At 45.9% G+C, this 15,591-nt stretch overlaps 1 protein-coding gene across 2 annotated transcripts in view; it reads left to right on the top strand.

The window, feature by feature from the left end:
* Nucleotides 1–15,591, top strand: part of si:dkey-16j16.4 — a 97,509-nt gene that overhangs the window by 26,308 nt on the left and 55,610 nt on the right. For both annotated transcript variants that reach the window (XM_046366386.1, XM_046366387.1), the window contains exons 2-3: nt 8,554–8,635; nt 8,819–9,327. In XM_046366386.1, coding sequence (XP_046222342.1) covers nt 8,554–8,635; nt 8,819–9,327 — 591 coding nt within the window. The remainder of the gene's footprint in view (nt 1–8,553; nt 8,636–8,818; nt 9,328–15,591) is intronic.

Genomic DNA, 15,591 nt, shown 5'->3' on the forward strand with positions numbered 1-15,591 from the left:
AATGTTATTTTTCATATGCGCCGAATACAACAGTGAAATTCTGACTTACAAGCACTTAACCAACAATGCTTTAAGAAGTTGAGAAGAAAAACATGTTAAGTAAAAATAGAGAAGTAAAAATTATAATAATTTACTAATATTTAAACAGCAGCAGTAAAATAACAATAGCAATATACTGTATACAGACGGTACCAGTACAGAGTCAATGTGCGGGGGCACCGTTTAGTCGAGGTAATTGAGGTAATATGTGGACTTAAAGTGACCATACATATACAATAAACAGAGAGTAGCAGCAGCGTAAAAGAGGGGTCTGGGTAGCCCTTTGATTAGCTGTTCAGGAGTCTTCTGGCTTGGGGGTAGAAGCCTTTTAGAAGCCTCTTGGACCGAGACTTGGCGGTCCGGTACCGTTTGCCTTGCGATAGCAGAGAAAACAGTCTATGACTAGGGTGGCTGGAGTCTATTTTTAGGGCCTTCCTCTGACACCGCAAAGTATAGAGGTCCTGGATGGCGGGAAGCTTGGCGCCAGTGATGTATCCTCTGTAGTACCTTGCGGTCGGAGGCTGAGCAGTTGCCATACCAGGCAGTGATGCAACCAGTCAGGATGCTCTCGATGGTGCAGCTGTAGAATCCGAGGACCCATGCCAAATCTTTTCAGTCTCCTGAGGGAGAATAGGCTTTGTCATGCCCTCTTCACAACTGTCTTAGTGTTTTTGGACCATGATAGTTTGTTGGTTATGTGGACACCAAGGAACTCGAAGCTCTCAACCTGCTCCACTACATCTCCGTAGATGAGAATGGGGGCTTGCTCGGTACTCCTTTTCCTGTAATCCACAATCATCTCCTTTGTCTTGATCACATTGAGGGAGAGGTTGTTGTCCTGACACCACATGGCCAGGTCTCTGACCTCCTCCCTATAGGCTGTCTCATCATAGTAGGTGATCTGTTATGTCATCGGAAAACTTGGTTATGGTGTTGGAGTCTTGCCTGGCCATGCAGTCATGAGTGAACAGGGAGTACAGGAGGGGACTGAGCAGGGTACCGTGTTGAGGATCAGTGTGGCGGATGTGTTGTTAACTACCCTTACCACCTGGGAGCGGCCGGTTAGGAAGTCCAGGATCCAGTTGCAGAGGTAGGTGTTTAGTCCCAGGGTCCTTAGCTTAGTGATGAGCTTTGAGGGCATTATGGTATTGAATGCTGAGCTGTATTCAATGAATAGCATTCTCACATAGGTGTTCCTTTTGTCCAGGTGGGAAAGGGCAGTGTTGAGTGTAATAGAGATTGCATCATCTGTGGATCTGTTGGGGCGGTATGCAAATTGGAGTGGTCTATGTTTTCTGGGATAATGGTGTTGTGAGCCATGACCAGCCTTTCAAAGCACTTTATGGCTACAGGTGTGAATCCTATAGGTCGGTAGTCATTTAGGCAGGTTACCTTCGTGTTCTTGGGCACAGGGACTATGATGGTCTGGTTGAAACATGTTGGTATTACAGACTCAGACAGGGAGAGGTTGAACATGCCAGTGAAGACACTTGCCAGTTGGTCAGCTCAGCGCATGCCCGGAGAACACGTCCTGGTAATCAGTCTGGCCTTGTGAATGTTGACCTGTTTTAAGGTCTTACTCACATCAGCTACGGAGAACGTGATCACACAGTCGTCCGGAACAGCTGATGCTCACAAGCATGCTTCAGTGTCACTTGCCTCGAAGCGAGGATAGATTGAATTTACCTCGTCTGGTGGGCTCGTGTCACTGGGCAGCTCGTGGCTGTGCTTCCCTTTGTAGTCTGTAATAGTTTGCAAGTCCTGCCACATCCGGCGAGGGTCTGAGCCGGTGTAGTACGATTCAATCTTAGTCCTGTATTGACGCTTTGCCTGTTTGATGGTTCGTCGGAGGGCATAGCGGGATTTCTTATAAGCTTCCGTGTTAGAGTCCTGCTCCTTGAAAGTGGCAGCTCTACCCTTTAGCTCAGTGCAGATTTTTCCTGTAATTCATGGCTTCAGGTTGGGGTGTGTACGTTCAGTCACTGTGGGGACCACGTCATCGATGCACTTATTGATGTAGCCAATGACAGATGTGGTGTACTCCTCAATGCCATTGGAAGAATCCCGGAACATATTCCAGTCTGTGCTAGCAAAACAGTCCTGTAGCTTAGCATTTGCTTGATCTGACCACTTTCTTATTGACCAAGTCAAATTTGCTTCCTGCTTTTGTTTTTGTTTGTAATCAGGAATCAGGAGGATAGAATTATAGTCAGATTTTCCAAATGGAAGGCTAGGGAAGGCGAGGGAGCGCTTTGTACACATCTCTGTGTGTGGATTACATGTGATCTAGGGTTTTTTCCCCCTCTGGTTGCACATTAACATGCAACCTCAAGGGTAAAGGGTCCTCGGAAATCAGGATTGTTGGTGCATTTCTTATGCTCAACATAACATGCAAGCAAGAGCCATTTGTGTGGAATAATGGCAGTACTAGTTTATAGGCATATAAGGAGTAATGTTCACTACAGATTTGATCGCTAAGTACACTAAGGATATTTCTTTATTTTGACTATTTTCTACATTGTAGAATAACAAAGATATCTAAACTATGAAATAACACATGGAATCATGTAGTAACCAAGAAATTGTTAAACAAATCCAAAAAATATTATATTTGAGATTCTTCAAATAGCCACACTTTGCCTAGATGACAGCTTTGCACACTCTTGGCAGCTTCATGAGGTATTCACCTGGAATGCATTTCAATAAACAGGTGTGCCTTGTTAGAAATGTCTTTCCTTCTTAATGCGTTTGAGCCAATCAGTTGTGTTGTGTCAAGTTAGGGGTGGTATACAGAATATAGCCCTATTTGGTAAAATACCAAGTCAAATCAAATCAAATTTTATTTGTCACATACACATGGTTAGCAGATGTTAATGCGAGTGTAGCGAAATGCTTGTGCTTCTAGTTCCGACAATGCAGTGATAACCAACAAGTAATCTAACTAACAGTTCCAAAACTACTGTCTTATACACAGTGTAAGGGGATAAGGAACATGTACATAAGGATATATGAATGAGTGATGGTACAGAGCAGCATACAGTAGATGGTATCGAGTACAGTATATACATATGAGATGAGTGTGTAGACAAAGTAAACAAAGTGGCATAGTTAAAGTGGCTAGTGATACATGTGTTACATAAGGATGCAGTCGATGTTGTAGAGTACAGTATATACATATGCATATGAGATGAATAATGTAGGGTAAGTAACATTATATAAGGTAGCATTGTTTAAAGTGGCTAGTGATATATTTACATCATTTCCCATCAATTCCCATTATTAAAATGGCTGGAGTTGGGTCAGTGTCAATGACAGTGTGTTGGCAGCAGCCACTCAATGTTAGTGGTGGCTATTTAACAGTCTGATGGCCTTGAGATATAAGCTGTTTTTCAGTCTCTCGGTCCCAGCTTTGATGCACCTGTACTGACCTCGCCTTCTGGATGATAGCGGGGTGAACAGGCAGTGGTTCGGGTGGTTGATGTCCTTGATGATCTTTATGGCCTTCCTGTAACAACGGGTGGTGTAGGTGTCCTGGAGGGCAGGTAGTTTGCCCCCGGTGATGCGTTGTGCAGTCCTCACTACCCTCTGGAGAGCCTTACGGTTGAGGGCGGAGCAGTTGCCGTACCAGGCGGTGATACAGCCCGCCAGGATGCTCTCGATTGTGCATCTGTAGAAGTTTGTGAGTGCTTTTGGTGACAAGCCAAATTTCTTCAGCCTCCTGAGGTTGAATAGGCGCTGCTGCGCCTTCTTCACGACGCTGTCAGTGTGAGTGGACCAATTCAGTTTGTCTGTGATGTGTATGCCGAGGAACTTAAAACTAGCTACCCTCTCCACTACTGTTCCATCGATGTGGATAGGGGGTGTTCCCTCTGCTGTTTCCTGAAGTCCACAATCATCTCCTTAGTTTTGTTGACGTTGAGTGTGAGGTTATTTTCCTGACACCACACTCCAAGGGCCCTCACCTCCTCCCTGTAGGCCGTCTCGTCGTTGTTGGTAATCAAGCCTACCACTGTTGTGTCGTCCGCAAACTTGATGATTGAGTTGGAGGCGTGCGTGGCCACGCAGTCGTGGGTGAACAGGGAGTACAGGAGAGGGCTCAGAACGCACCCTTGTGGGGCCCCCGTGTTGAGGATCAGCGGGGAGGAGATGTTGTTGCCTACCCTCACCACCTGGGGGCGGCCCGTCAGGAAGTCCAGTACCCAGTTGCACAGGGCGGGGTCGAGACCCAGGGTCTCGAGCTTGATGACGAGCTTGGAGGGTACTATGGTGTTGAATGCCGAGCTGTAGTCGATGAACAGCATTCTCACATAGGTATTCCTCTTGTCCAGGTGGGTTAGGGCAGTGTGCAGTGTGGTTGAGATTGCATCGTCTGTGGACCTATTTGGGCGGTAAGCAAATTGGAGTGGGTCTAGGGTGTCAGGTAGGGTGGAGGTGATATGGTCCTTGACTAGTCTCTCAAAGCACTTCATGATGACGGAAGTGAGTGCTACGGGGCGGTAGTCGTTTAGCTCAGTTACCTTAGCTTTCTTGGGAACAGGAACAATGGTGGCCCTCTTGAAGCATGTGGGAACAGCAGACTGGTATAGGGATTGATTGAATATGTTATGGCAAGAACAGCTCAAATAAGCAAAGAGAAACGACAGTCCATGAAAGTTTCTTCAAGTGCAGGCACAAAAACAATCAAGCGCTATGATGAAACTGGCTCTCATGAGGACACCACAGGAAAGGAAGACCCAGTGTTACCTCTGTAGAGGATCATTAGAGTTACCAGCCTCAGAAATTGTGGCCCAGATAAATGCTTCACAGAGTTAAAGTACAGACACATCTCAACATCAACTGTTCAGAGGAGACTTCGTGAATCAGGCCTTTATGGTCCAATAGCTTCAAAGAAACCACTACTAAAGGACACCGATAAGAAGAAGACACTTGCTTGGGCCAAGAAACACGAGCAATGGACATTAGGCCTGTGGAAATCTGTCCTTTGGTCTGATGATTCCAAATTGGAGATTTGGTTTCAACCACTGTGTCTTTGTCAACAGATGATCTCTGCATGTGTGGTTCCCACCGTGAAGTATGGAGGCGTGATGGTGTGGGTCTGCTTATCTGGTGATACTGTCTGTGATTTATTTAGAATTCAAGGCACACTTAACCAGCATGGCTACCACAGCATTCTTCCGCGATACACCCTCCCAGCTGGTTTGCACTCAGTGGGACTATCATTTGTTTTTCATCAGGACAATGACCCAACACACCTCCAGGCTGCTAATTGACCAAGAAGGAAAGTGATGGAGTGCTGCATCAGATGATCTGGCCTCCACAATCACCCGACCTCAACCCAATTGAGATGGTTTGGGATGAGTTGGACCGCAGAGTGAAGGAAAAGCAGCCAACAAGTGTTCATCATATGTGGGAACTCCTTGAAGAGTTTTGAAAAGCATTCCATGTGAAGCTGGTTGAGAGAATGTCAAGAGTATGCAATGCTGTCATCACTTCTACTATGTAAAAATAGTAAAAATAAAGAAAAACCCTTGAACGAGTTGGTGTCTCCAAACTTTTGACTGGTACTGTTTATAAATTAAATCAAATTGCCGAGTACATACACCAAAACTTTTCAAATGTTCAAATCAAAAGGGTATTACACAGAAAAATGTGGACAGTCAGTTGCATCACAAATTCAGAACTGCTGGACAGCAACATAATAAACTAAAGCACTGATCATTGGGAATGAGATCAGAATGACTGCTAAGACTTGATCCATAAATTAAATAATAGGTAGCCTTGCCTACAAAACTTAAACAATCCATATGTTCCAGTCAATAGGCCTGATTAACCTGCCACCAATAACGCACCCACATCCTGAGTCTCTGGTGCCGACACATTTGGAAATCATAAGATGGTTTAGTATTTTGTTTAAAAGCTCTGACAATGGACTCTGTCGCAGCCGGCCGTGACCGTCAGACCCATGAGGCGTCGCACAATTGGCCCAGCGTTGTCCGGGTTAGGGGAGGGTTTGGCCGGCAGGGATGTCCCGTCGCGCTCTAGCGACTCCTGTGGTGGGCCAGGCGCAATGCATGCTGACACGGTCTCCAGTGTACAGTGTTTCCTCCAACACATTGGTGTGGCTGGCTTCTGGGTTAAGCGGGCATTGTGTCAAGAAGCAGTGCGACTTGGCTGGGTTGTGTTTCGGAGGACGCACGGTTCTCGACCTTCGCCTCTAGCGAATTCGAATGGGAGTCGCAGTGATGAGACAAGACTGTAACTACCAATTGGATACCATGAAAAGGGGGTAAAAATAAATGCGATTGCGTTGTTTCCAACTATTCATTGATTTCACTAGCCCATCCCCATTTCAGGTGTTGTCTAAGCTGAAATTAGTGTGACACCCGGGCAATTTAAGTATACTACATTTTCAAATTGTTGCATACTATTAAACAAAACATTTTCGGCCTACTATTTAAGATGCAAGTATGGGTATTCGGATACGGCCAACGTTCCCTAAACTGTTACACACTGTTCCCTCAACTGTTGCACGAACCCAAACCATAAAAGTAGTTAACAAGAAACTGTCATACTCAAACCATGGGTCATGGTTTGAGAGAAAATGCTCAACATCTATTCAAATCCATACAGTCACACCGTAGTCATGAAAACCCCATTTTAAATTAAACGTTTTCCTGGTCCAGTTATTTGAACCCTGTTGTGGTTTGAGTTGCTCAGATAAAACAAATGCCCCGTTTATCCAGTGTGGGGAGGAAGTATGTAACATAGATAGGGAGACTAAGTTGGACTGCGAAGAGATAAGTAGCCTACCCCAGTCGTACACACACTGAAGCATTTTGTTGCTTGACAGTATGCGTGGTGCTTGTATCCCTTTTAAGTGCAATGTAAATGCGTGTGTGCATGTGTGTTTGTGGACTATTGTGTTTGTGCCCTCTCTTTCACCTGCTGTCCTTATAAGCGATTAATACCAGCTTCCCTGAACTACCCTGGGGGCAGAGCGAGGCCAAATAGTTAAGTCAACATGCAACGTCACTGTTATGTTGGCTCATCCTCTTGCCTCAGACAATAGTGTGTGACTTGCTCCAAGACTGACACACCCTTTACCTTTAACATGGACTTGAGCCCTTAACACTTTGCTTGAGGTAGAAGTTGCCCTTAAAATTGACCTAGGATCAGATTACCCTACCCCCGATCCTAAATGGGAAGAGAATAATACTATCAGCCTCCCACACAAGACAATGTGGTGCTAGTGGGTGATGTCATGGAGATAGAAAGGGCAATGGCAGTGAAGTTGGTGTGCTCTCTACTGTGGCTGTCCATGTAAAGAATTGATCGAGAACTATGCTGCTATATACTGTATACTGCTTCAAATGATAATAAAAGGCCATATGAATTATTATAACCGTATTTGCACCATTTGTACTTTGCTAAGGTAGTAGTGGAAATAGTTTGAATGATGGTGTGAACATTTGTAAAGATATTTGATCAGGATTAGGCTAAAGATATTTCATAGCTAGATACAGTATAGCCTGTATTTTGATGCTGATAGGGAAGTAAGAGTACTATGTAGTGTACAGTGTACCAGTCGCAAACATTCAGCAGTGTTCAACATTCAACGTTGTGTCCTACAATGTCATAGTAAACTCTGAATGCACCCCAGTTGTTTATAGTAGAAGTGTACGCTGCCTGCTGGAGTAGGACTTGAGGCCCTGGTTCCTTTCTCTTGCACTCTCTTTCTCCTTTGCTCTGTTTGAAGTGCTTCAGTAGGAAGGGGAGACATTGTGTGAGTGCATGTGTGTGTGAGCACAGATGGCAGCTGCTCTGCCTCAGTGTGGTAACTACTGTTTGTGTGGTGCATTACTTAACTCTTCGTGCTGCAGTCTGCTGGTTGTCTACTGTTGTTGTCGTAGACCCCTCAAAAGGGAACTGCTCTTAAAGGGGCAATCTGGGACTTGGAAATTGCCAAGAGCTGACAAGAGTTTACACTGAACTGAAGAGGCTAGAATGACCAGACCTAGATTTAAGCTTTTTGTAAATGTCATCCCTCTTCCAAATTCCAATTTGAGAGTAAGGAATTTTCCAGGACATTAAGCCATTTGGCCGAGTTTGGGTGTTAGCATGATGTGCACATTATATGCGAAACAGAGTTGCCCTAATCTCGACCTTTTGCACAATTTCTCCAACACAATGTTTATTTGAGTCTTTAGATAAAAGGATGTTAGTTGAGAATCAGTGGGCCACCCTGTTGCTTAGTGATGCTGTTGCACTAGCTGTAGAGATGTGAGGGAAGTGGAATGGTGATTTGTTAAAGATACTGCTTCCTAGTTGCTTCATAGTTGCAATGATATGAACCTGGGTATTTCGTCTAATAAATACGCTACTTGTCGACCTAACCTAGCAAAGCCCCAGAGTGTCTTGTACTGATGCTAACTGTATGCTATCTCATGTAGGAAGTTGAGGGACAAGCCATATGTTGCCCAATTAAATAGTTATCCTTTAACCCTTCCCTTCTAGATTTCCTACCATGGCAGTGGGGAGGGAGCGGAGAGCGACGATTCCGAGGGGGAGAACCAGGAGCTTGCACAGATTGACAGAGGTATGTGGCCCGCCTGCTCAAACCAACCCAAGTCTTCTATGGTCTTCATTTGTACATGGATGTGTACAAGATGGTCATTTAGCAGATAAAGCAACTTTCAGTTTACACAGAATAGAAATACACAAGCTTGTCGCTATCTCTGCCTCTTCACCTTTGACATGTGCTCTTGGTCACCCCCCTCAGAGAGGCGGCGGAACTGCGGCCTCACCCCTCTGGCCACCAGCCAGCAGCACAATCAGGGTCCCCTATCTCCGGCACGCCTCCATCACCTACGCCTCCTTCTAGACCCGACTCTGGACCGTCACTCGTCTGAAGAAGAGCTGGAGCGAATCAGCCACGGCGTTGGAGACGGCAGGAAGTGGACGCTGCACCATCGCCACGGTGACCACCCCAGCAGTGCCTCCAGCGACGAGGAGGTGTGGGACCTGTGTGGCTGTGGCCCAGTTGCAGCATCCTTGGAGCCTGGGACTTGCCTGGCCGCTTCCACCAGCCCGGTGCTCTTTAGCTCAAGCCCACCTCGCAGCCTCAAGCCACCGCCTCCAATTAAGCTCCAGTTCCAGGGGGTGCAGCCTGCTGCCAAGCCTATCATCTTGACCCACTTAGACCAGTCGGCGGCTCCCTATAGGAAACACAGGCACAGCTACGGGGGAGAGCTGGGGAGGCCAAGTCTGGACCTGGAGAAAATGCAACAGGTTAGTGCCATTACGTTGCGTCTACTTTTCATGAATAGTGACCGTTAGCATAGCATTGTTCATCCTCCAATCAGCATACCATGTTGTGGTTTGGGTAGCATCTCACAAGTATTTGGCAATCATAGAATCACATAGCTGGGTCATTCTACGAATAGAGTGCCTTTTGGGAAGTGTAATTTTGTTCAAAATTACTATTTATTTCACCAAATGATTATATTCTAAATAAAAAGTGACACGGTTTATCGTAACAGGGATGATGACATCTTAAATCAGCCATTAATGTTACTCCCCTTGTGACAGGGGGAATGGAAGCTGGTGTGCAATTGAATGTAAGCTTGACAGCAGTATTTTATCTTAAAACATTTCTAGCCTATCTGTCTATGGGTAACTGTTATGCAGGTGAATGAGGACCCAAAAGCGACTTGGCGGAAACAGAGTCTTTATTCCAGTAAAGGAAATAGGCAATACTCCTGGACAATCAGAGCAGAAAACAAAACATAAAAAACTTAATTCCACTCGTAGTGACGAGGACAGACTGGAGACTCGACCATTAACTGTAGGTTGCCTCGGGAAGGCACCGACCGTAGCAGACTCAGACACCTGCTCACACGCAGCATCTGAGGGAAACAAGACACGACAGGGCGAGATAAAGACACAGCACGGCGAACAATATACAAGGATCCGACAGGACAGAAACGGAAAACAAGGGGAGAAATAGGGACTCTAATCAGGGGGCAAGATAGGGAACAGGTGTGAAAAGACTAGATGATTGAGTAGGAGAATAGGAACAGCTGGGAGCAGGAACGGAACAATAGAGAGAGGAGAGAGAGGGAGGGAGAGAGAAAAAAGGCAACGAACCTAATAAGACCAGCAGGGGGAAACGAACAGAAGGGAAAGCAAAATGACAAGACAATATAAGACAAAACATGACAGTACCCCCCCACTCACGAGCGCCTCCTGGCGCACTCGAGGAGGAACACTGGCGGCAACGGAGGAAATCATAGATCACAAACGGTCCAGCACGTCCCGAGAAAGAACCCAACTCCTCTCCTCAGGACCGTAACGGAAAACGATAAAAAGGGAAACTAGGGTACTACTCTAAAAAAAAAAATGAGACACGGGTAGAGAACTGAAAATATTAGAGCAAACAGGACCAAACAGGCCAGGAGAGTAACAACAAGGGACAGACTGAGACACAGCAAGGGCAGGAACAAGACCAGGAGAGATGCGGTGGCAGGGAACAGACTGAGACCCAGCAAGACCAGGAGCAGAAGCAGAAAAAAAGTTACCAGACTTATTCTGCGCGCAGTCCGAACAAGCAGCCACGAAACGGCGCGTGTCACGCTCCAGAGTAGGCCACCAAAACCGCTGGCGAATAGAAGCAAGCGTACCCTGAACGCCGGGGTGGCCAGCTAACTTGGCAGAGTGCGCCCACTGAAGAACAGCCAGACGAGTAGAGACAGGAACGAAAAGAAGGTTACTAGGACAAGCGTGCGGCGACGGAGTGTGAGTGAGTGCTTGCTTAACCTGTCTCTCAATTCCCAGACAGTCAACCCGACAACACGCCCAACAGGAAGGATCCCCTCGGGATCGGTAGAAGCCACAGAAGAACTAAAGAGACGGGATAAAGCATGAGGCTTGGTGTTCTTAGTACCCGGGCAATAAGAAATAACGAACTCGAAACGAGAAACGAAAAACAACGCCCAACGAGCATGACGCGCATTCAGTCGTTTGGCAGAACGGATGTACTCAAGGTTCCTTTGGTCAGTCCAAACGACAAAAGGAACGGTCGCCCCCTCCAACCACTGTCGCCATTTGCCTAGGGCTAAACGGATGGCGAGCAGTTCACGGTTAGCCACATCATAGTTACGTTCCGACAGTGACAGGCGATGAGAAAAATACGCGCAAGGGTGGACCCCATCGTCAGTATCGGAGCGCTGGGACAGAATGGCTCCCACGCCCACCCCGACGCGTCAACCTCGACAATAAACTGTTTAGTGACGTCAGGTGCAACAAGGATAGGAGCGGATGCAAAACGCTTCTTGAGGAGATCAGAACAACAATCATACGACCGGTGAGGAGGAAGGGAGTTGGTTCTGGACCGACTGAAGACCGTGCGCAGACCATGATATTCCTCCGGCACTCCTGTCAAATCACCAGGTTCCTCCTGTGAAGAGGGAGCAGAACAAACAGGAGGAATAGCAGACATTAAACACTTCACATGACAAGAAACGTTCCAGGAAAGGATAGAATTACTAGACCAATCAAAAGAAGGATTATGACACACTAGCCAGGGATGACCCAAAACAACAGGTGTAAAAGGTGAACAAAAAAAGAAATGGTCTCACTATGGTTACCAGATACAGTGAGGGTTAAAGGTAGGGTTTCACATAATATACTGGGGAGAGGACTACCATCCAAGGCGAACATGACCGTGGGCTCCCTAACTGTCTGAGAGGAATGTCATGTTCCCGAGCCCAGGCTTCGTCCATAAAACAGCCCTCCGCCCCAGAGTCTATTAATGCACTGCAGGAAGCTGCCGATCCGGTCCAGCGTAGATGGACCGGTAAGGTAGTACAGGTACTTGACGGAGAGGACCGTCTAGTAGCGCTTATCAGTCGCCCTCCGCTTACTGATGAGCTCTGGCCTTTAACTGGACATGAAATGACAAAATGACCAGCGGAACCGCAATAGAGACAGAGGCGGTTGGTGATTCTCCGTTCCCTCTCCTTAGTCGAAATGCGAATACCCCCCCAGCTGCATGGGCTCAACACCTGAGTCAGTGGGGAAAGATGGTAGTGTCGGAGAGAGGGGAGACACAGTTAACGCGAGCTCTCTTCTATGAGCTCGGTGACGAAGATCTACCCGTCGTTCAATGCGAATAGCGAGTTCAATCAAAGAATCCACGCTGGATGGAACCTCCTGAGAGAGAATCTCATCCTTAACCTTAGCGTGGAGTCCCTCCAGAAAACGAGCGAGCAACGCCTGCTCGTTCCAGTTACTGGAGGCAGCAAGAGTGCGAAACTCTATAGAGTAATCCGTTATGGATCGATTACCTTGACATAGGGAAGACAGGGACCAGGAAGCTTCTTTCCCAAAAACTGAACGATCAAAAACCCTTATCATCTCCTCTTTAAAGTTCAGATAATCGTTAGTACACTCAGCGCTTGCCTCCCAGATAGCTGTGCCCCACTGCCGAGCCCGACCAGTAAGGAGTGATATGACGTAGGCAATCCGAGCTCTCTCTCTTGAGTATGTGTTGGGTTGGAGAGAGAACACTATATCACACTGGGTGAGAAAGGAGCGGCACTCAGTGGGCTGCCCAGAGTAACATGGTGCGTTATTAACCCTAGGTTCCGGAGACTCGGAAGACCAGGAAGTAGCTGGTGGCACGAGACGAAGACTCTGATACTGTCCTGAGAGGTCGGAGACCTGAGCGGCCAGGGTCTCAACGGCATGCCGAGCAGCAGACAATTCCTGCTCGTGTCTGCCGAGCATCGCTCCCTGGAACTCGAGAGTAGAGTAGAGAGAATCCATAGTCGCTGGGTCCATTCTTGGTCGGATCCTTCTGTTATGCAGGTGAATGAGGACCCAAAAGCGACTTGGCGGAAACAGAGTCTTTATTCCAGTAAAGGAAATAGGCAATACTCCTGGACAATTAGAGCAGAAAACAAAACATAAAAAACTTAATTCCACTCGTAGTGACGAGGACAGACTGGAGACTCGACCATTAACTGTAGGTTGCCTCGGGAAGGCACCGACCGTAGCAGACTCAGACACCTGCTCACACGCAGCATCTGAGGGAAACAAGACACGACAGGGCGAGACAAAGACACAGCACGGCGAACAATATACAAGGATCCGACAGGACAGAAACGGAAAACAAGGGGAGAAATAGGGACTCTAATCAGGGGGCAAGATAGGGAACAGGTGTGAAAAGACTAGATGATTGAGTAGGAGAATAGGAACAGCTGGGAGCAGGAACGGAACAATAGAGGGAGGAGAGAGAGGGAGGGAGAGAGAAAAAAGGGAACGAACCTAATAAGACCAGCAGGGGGAAACGAACAGAAGGGAAAGCAAAATGACAAGACAATATAAGACAAAACATGACAGGTAACAGCCAGGGTTTTCCACCACAAATCTCAAGAAAATGAGTAGAACCAGCTCACCAACTTTTACACTATGATTTGAGTATTAGATGTTCAATGTTTCTTTCAAATGTATTTTTACCATATTAGTTTTACGATATTAAAACATGTTCAGTTCACGTTACAGGGTTGACATTAAACCTAAGGGGCAAATATAAATTAATCACCAATTACATTAAAAAGTAAAAATATTCAGTATTTACTTTCCCAAAGCAACAAAAATAACTAGGGCTTTACAAATTGTGAAAACTGGGAAAATCTTGGGGTTAAGTAGGTTAAAATGATGTGGGACATTCAAAAATGAGGGTTTTCGGAGAAAACAAATAATGTATTTTACTTAAAAGCACTGTCAAGGCAGCAGCTACTCTTCCCGGGCTCCAGCAAAATTAAGACAGTTTTACAATTATGCTGTTTGATTATCTTTATATGCTAGTTTTCAATGCTAATTTGTCCCTAGGTCTCTAGAAATGAGCAATGCTAGCTATAGCTCTTTTTGACTACCCATATGTAATGAATGAAAGCTATTTTGGATTGCCGTCTGCTCCCTGTAGCCTACATCAAATCTTATAGAACAAACTGGAAATTATCATATTTGGATGGATAAACCCTTTAAGCATCACCAAATGTTTTAAACAGTTAGGAGGAATTATTTATTTATGTTGGCAGATAATGCCATATTCCAACTCTTGTTTGGGTGTGGACAGAGCTCTGAAGTGCGACCAATTTGGTCACATATGCAATAAAATATTTAGCTGTGCGACCAGGAGTTTTATTTTGGGAGCACTGAGTGACTATGAAAAAATCTCCCAGATAATAATTGTCATAATGAAAAGGCTTTGCTGTACTGTTGTTTCCTAGTGCCCTACAGAAACAAGCGAGTGAGGATTCGTTAGCTTCATTGGATGCACTATTTCTATAGCAAAAACGACTTGCTTGTAGCTCAACCAGGTCTAAAGATCTGACCATATTACCGGTGCAACATTTGTATCTTCCCAAAGCGGATCACCGGGACCACATTTTACATTCCTGAACCGTTTCATGGGCCATTCTAAAACGAATCAGTGTGTTTTCCTCTTTGGCTAGCAAGCAACCTAACAACCTGGTTACCAGTATATTCAAACCTTTGGGGGAACAGAAAGATAGGAAAATGTTCATAGCAACGGAGATCAATGATCATAGCAATGAATGAATGACTGATCGATTGCATGTCGTCATCACAAACAAACTTGACGTTTTTAAAGAGACAGTTTTCAGTGCAACGCATCTCAATATGAAAATAGTGCTTTTACACAATGTAGTCATTTACAACATTAACAATATCTACACTGTATTTCTAATCAATTTGATGTTATTTTAATGGACAAAAAAAGTGCTTTTCTTTCAAAAACAAGGACTTCTAAGTGACCCCAAATTTTTGAACGGTAGTGTATATTGCTCAGATTGTATGAAGTACACTGTGGAACTAGGCCATATTGTAGGGTAGCCTTGTACCACCTGCCAGTTAGACTATAATTCATTACATTGAGCTTGGGATTAGTTTAAGGGGCACAATAGCATTCCCCTTGTGCGCACACACACGACATACACACACACACACACTCACTCAAAGGCTGGGCGCTTGCCACAGCCTTGGTGGTCCGGAGAGATGGAGAGGGTGGCACGGACGGCAGATGTCTGCCCTCGTTTCTCACAAAAGCCAGTGAGTGAGGCAAAGATGGAGGGGTGGAGACAGAAGGAGTGAATGAAATAAACGTAAAATGCAACTAATGAGTCACAGAGAAGCTGGGCCAGTGATGGTTAAAATCCAATAGCCACATTGGCCCAGGCTAGGATATTGGAAGTGTGTGTATGCGCCTGTGTGTAGGGTAGGGTTTGAGAGTTCCATATATCCATGGGTGTTTTTGGAAAAAGGGAACAGATGAGAGACAGCGGGCAGCAATGAGAAGGACTTGGGTGTGTGCATATTTGTGTGTGTGTGTGTGTGTGTTTGCATTTTTATGTGTGCATGTGAGCTCAGACAAGTGGAATGGGAGGTATTGGAGGGAATACAATAGAGCTGCCAGACAATACTCTCCCATTAACCCTTTAGCTGTGCAACTCCAAGTCTGTGTCCCTG

Source organism: Oncorhynchus gorbuscha, linkage group LG10 (assembly GCF_021184085.1).
Source record: "Oncorhynchus gorbuscha isolate QuinsamMale2020 ecotype Even-year linkage group LG10, OgorEven_v1.0, whole genome shotgun sequence".
In the NCBI taxonomy this organism is placed as follows: Eukaryota; Metazoa; Chordata; class Actinopteri; order Salmoniformes; family Salmonidae; genus Oncorhynchus; species Oncorhynchus gorbuscha.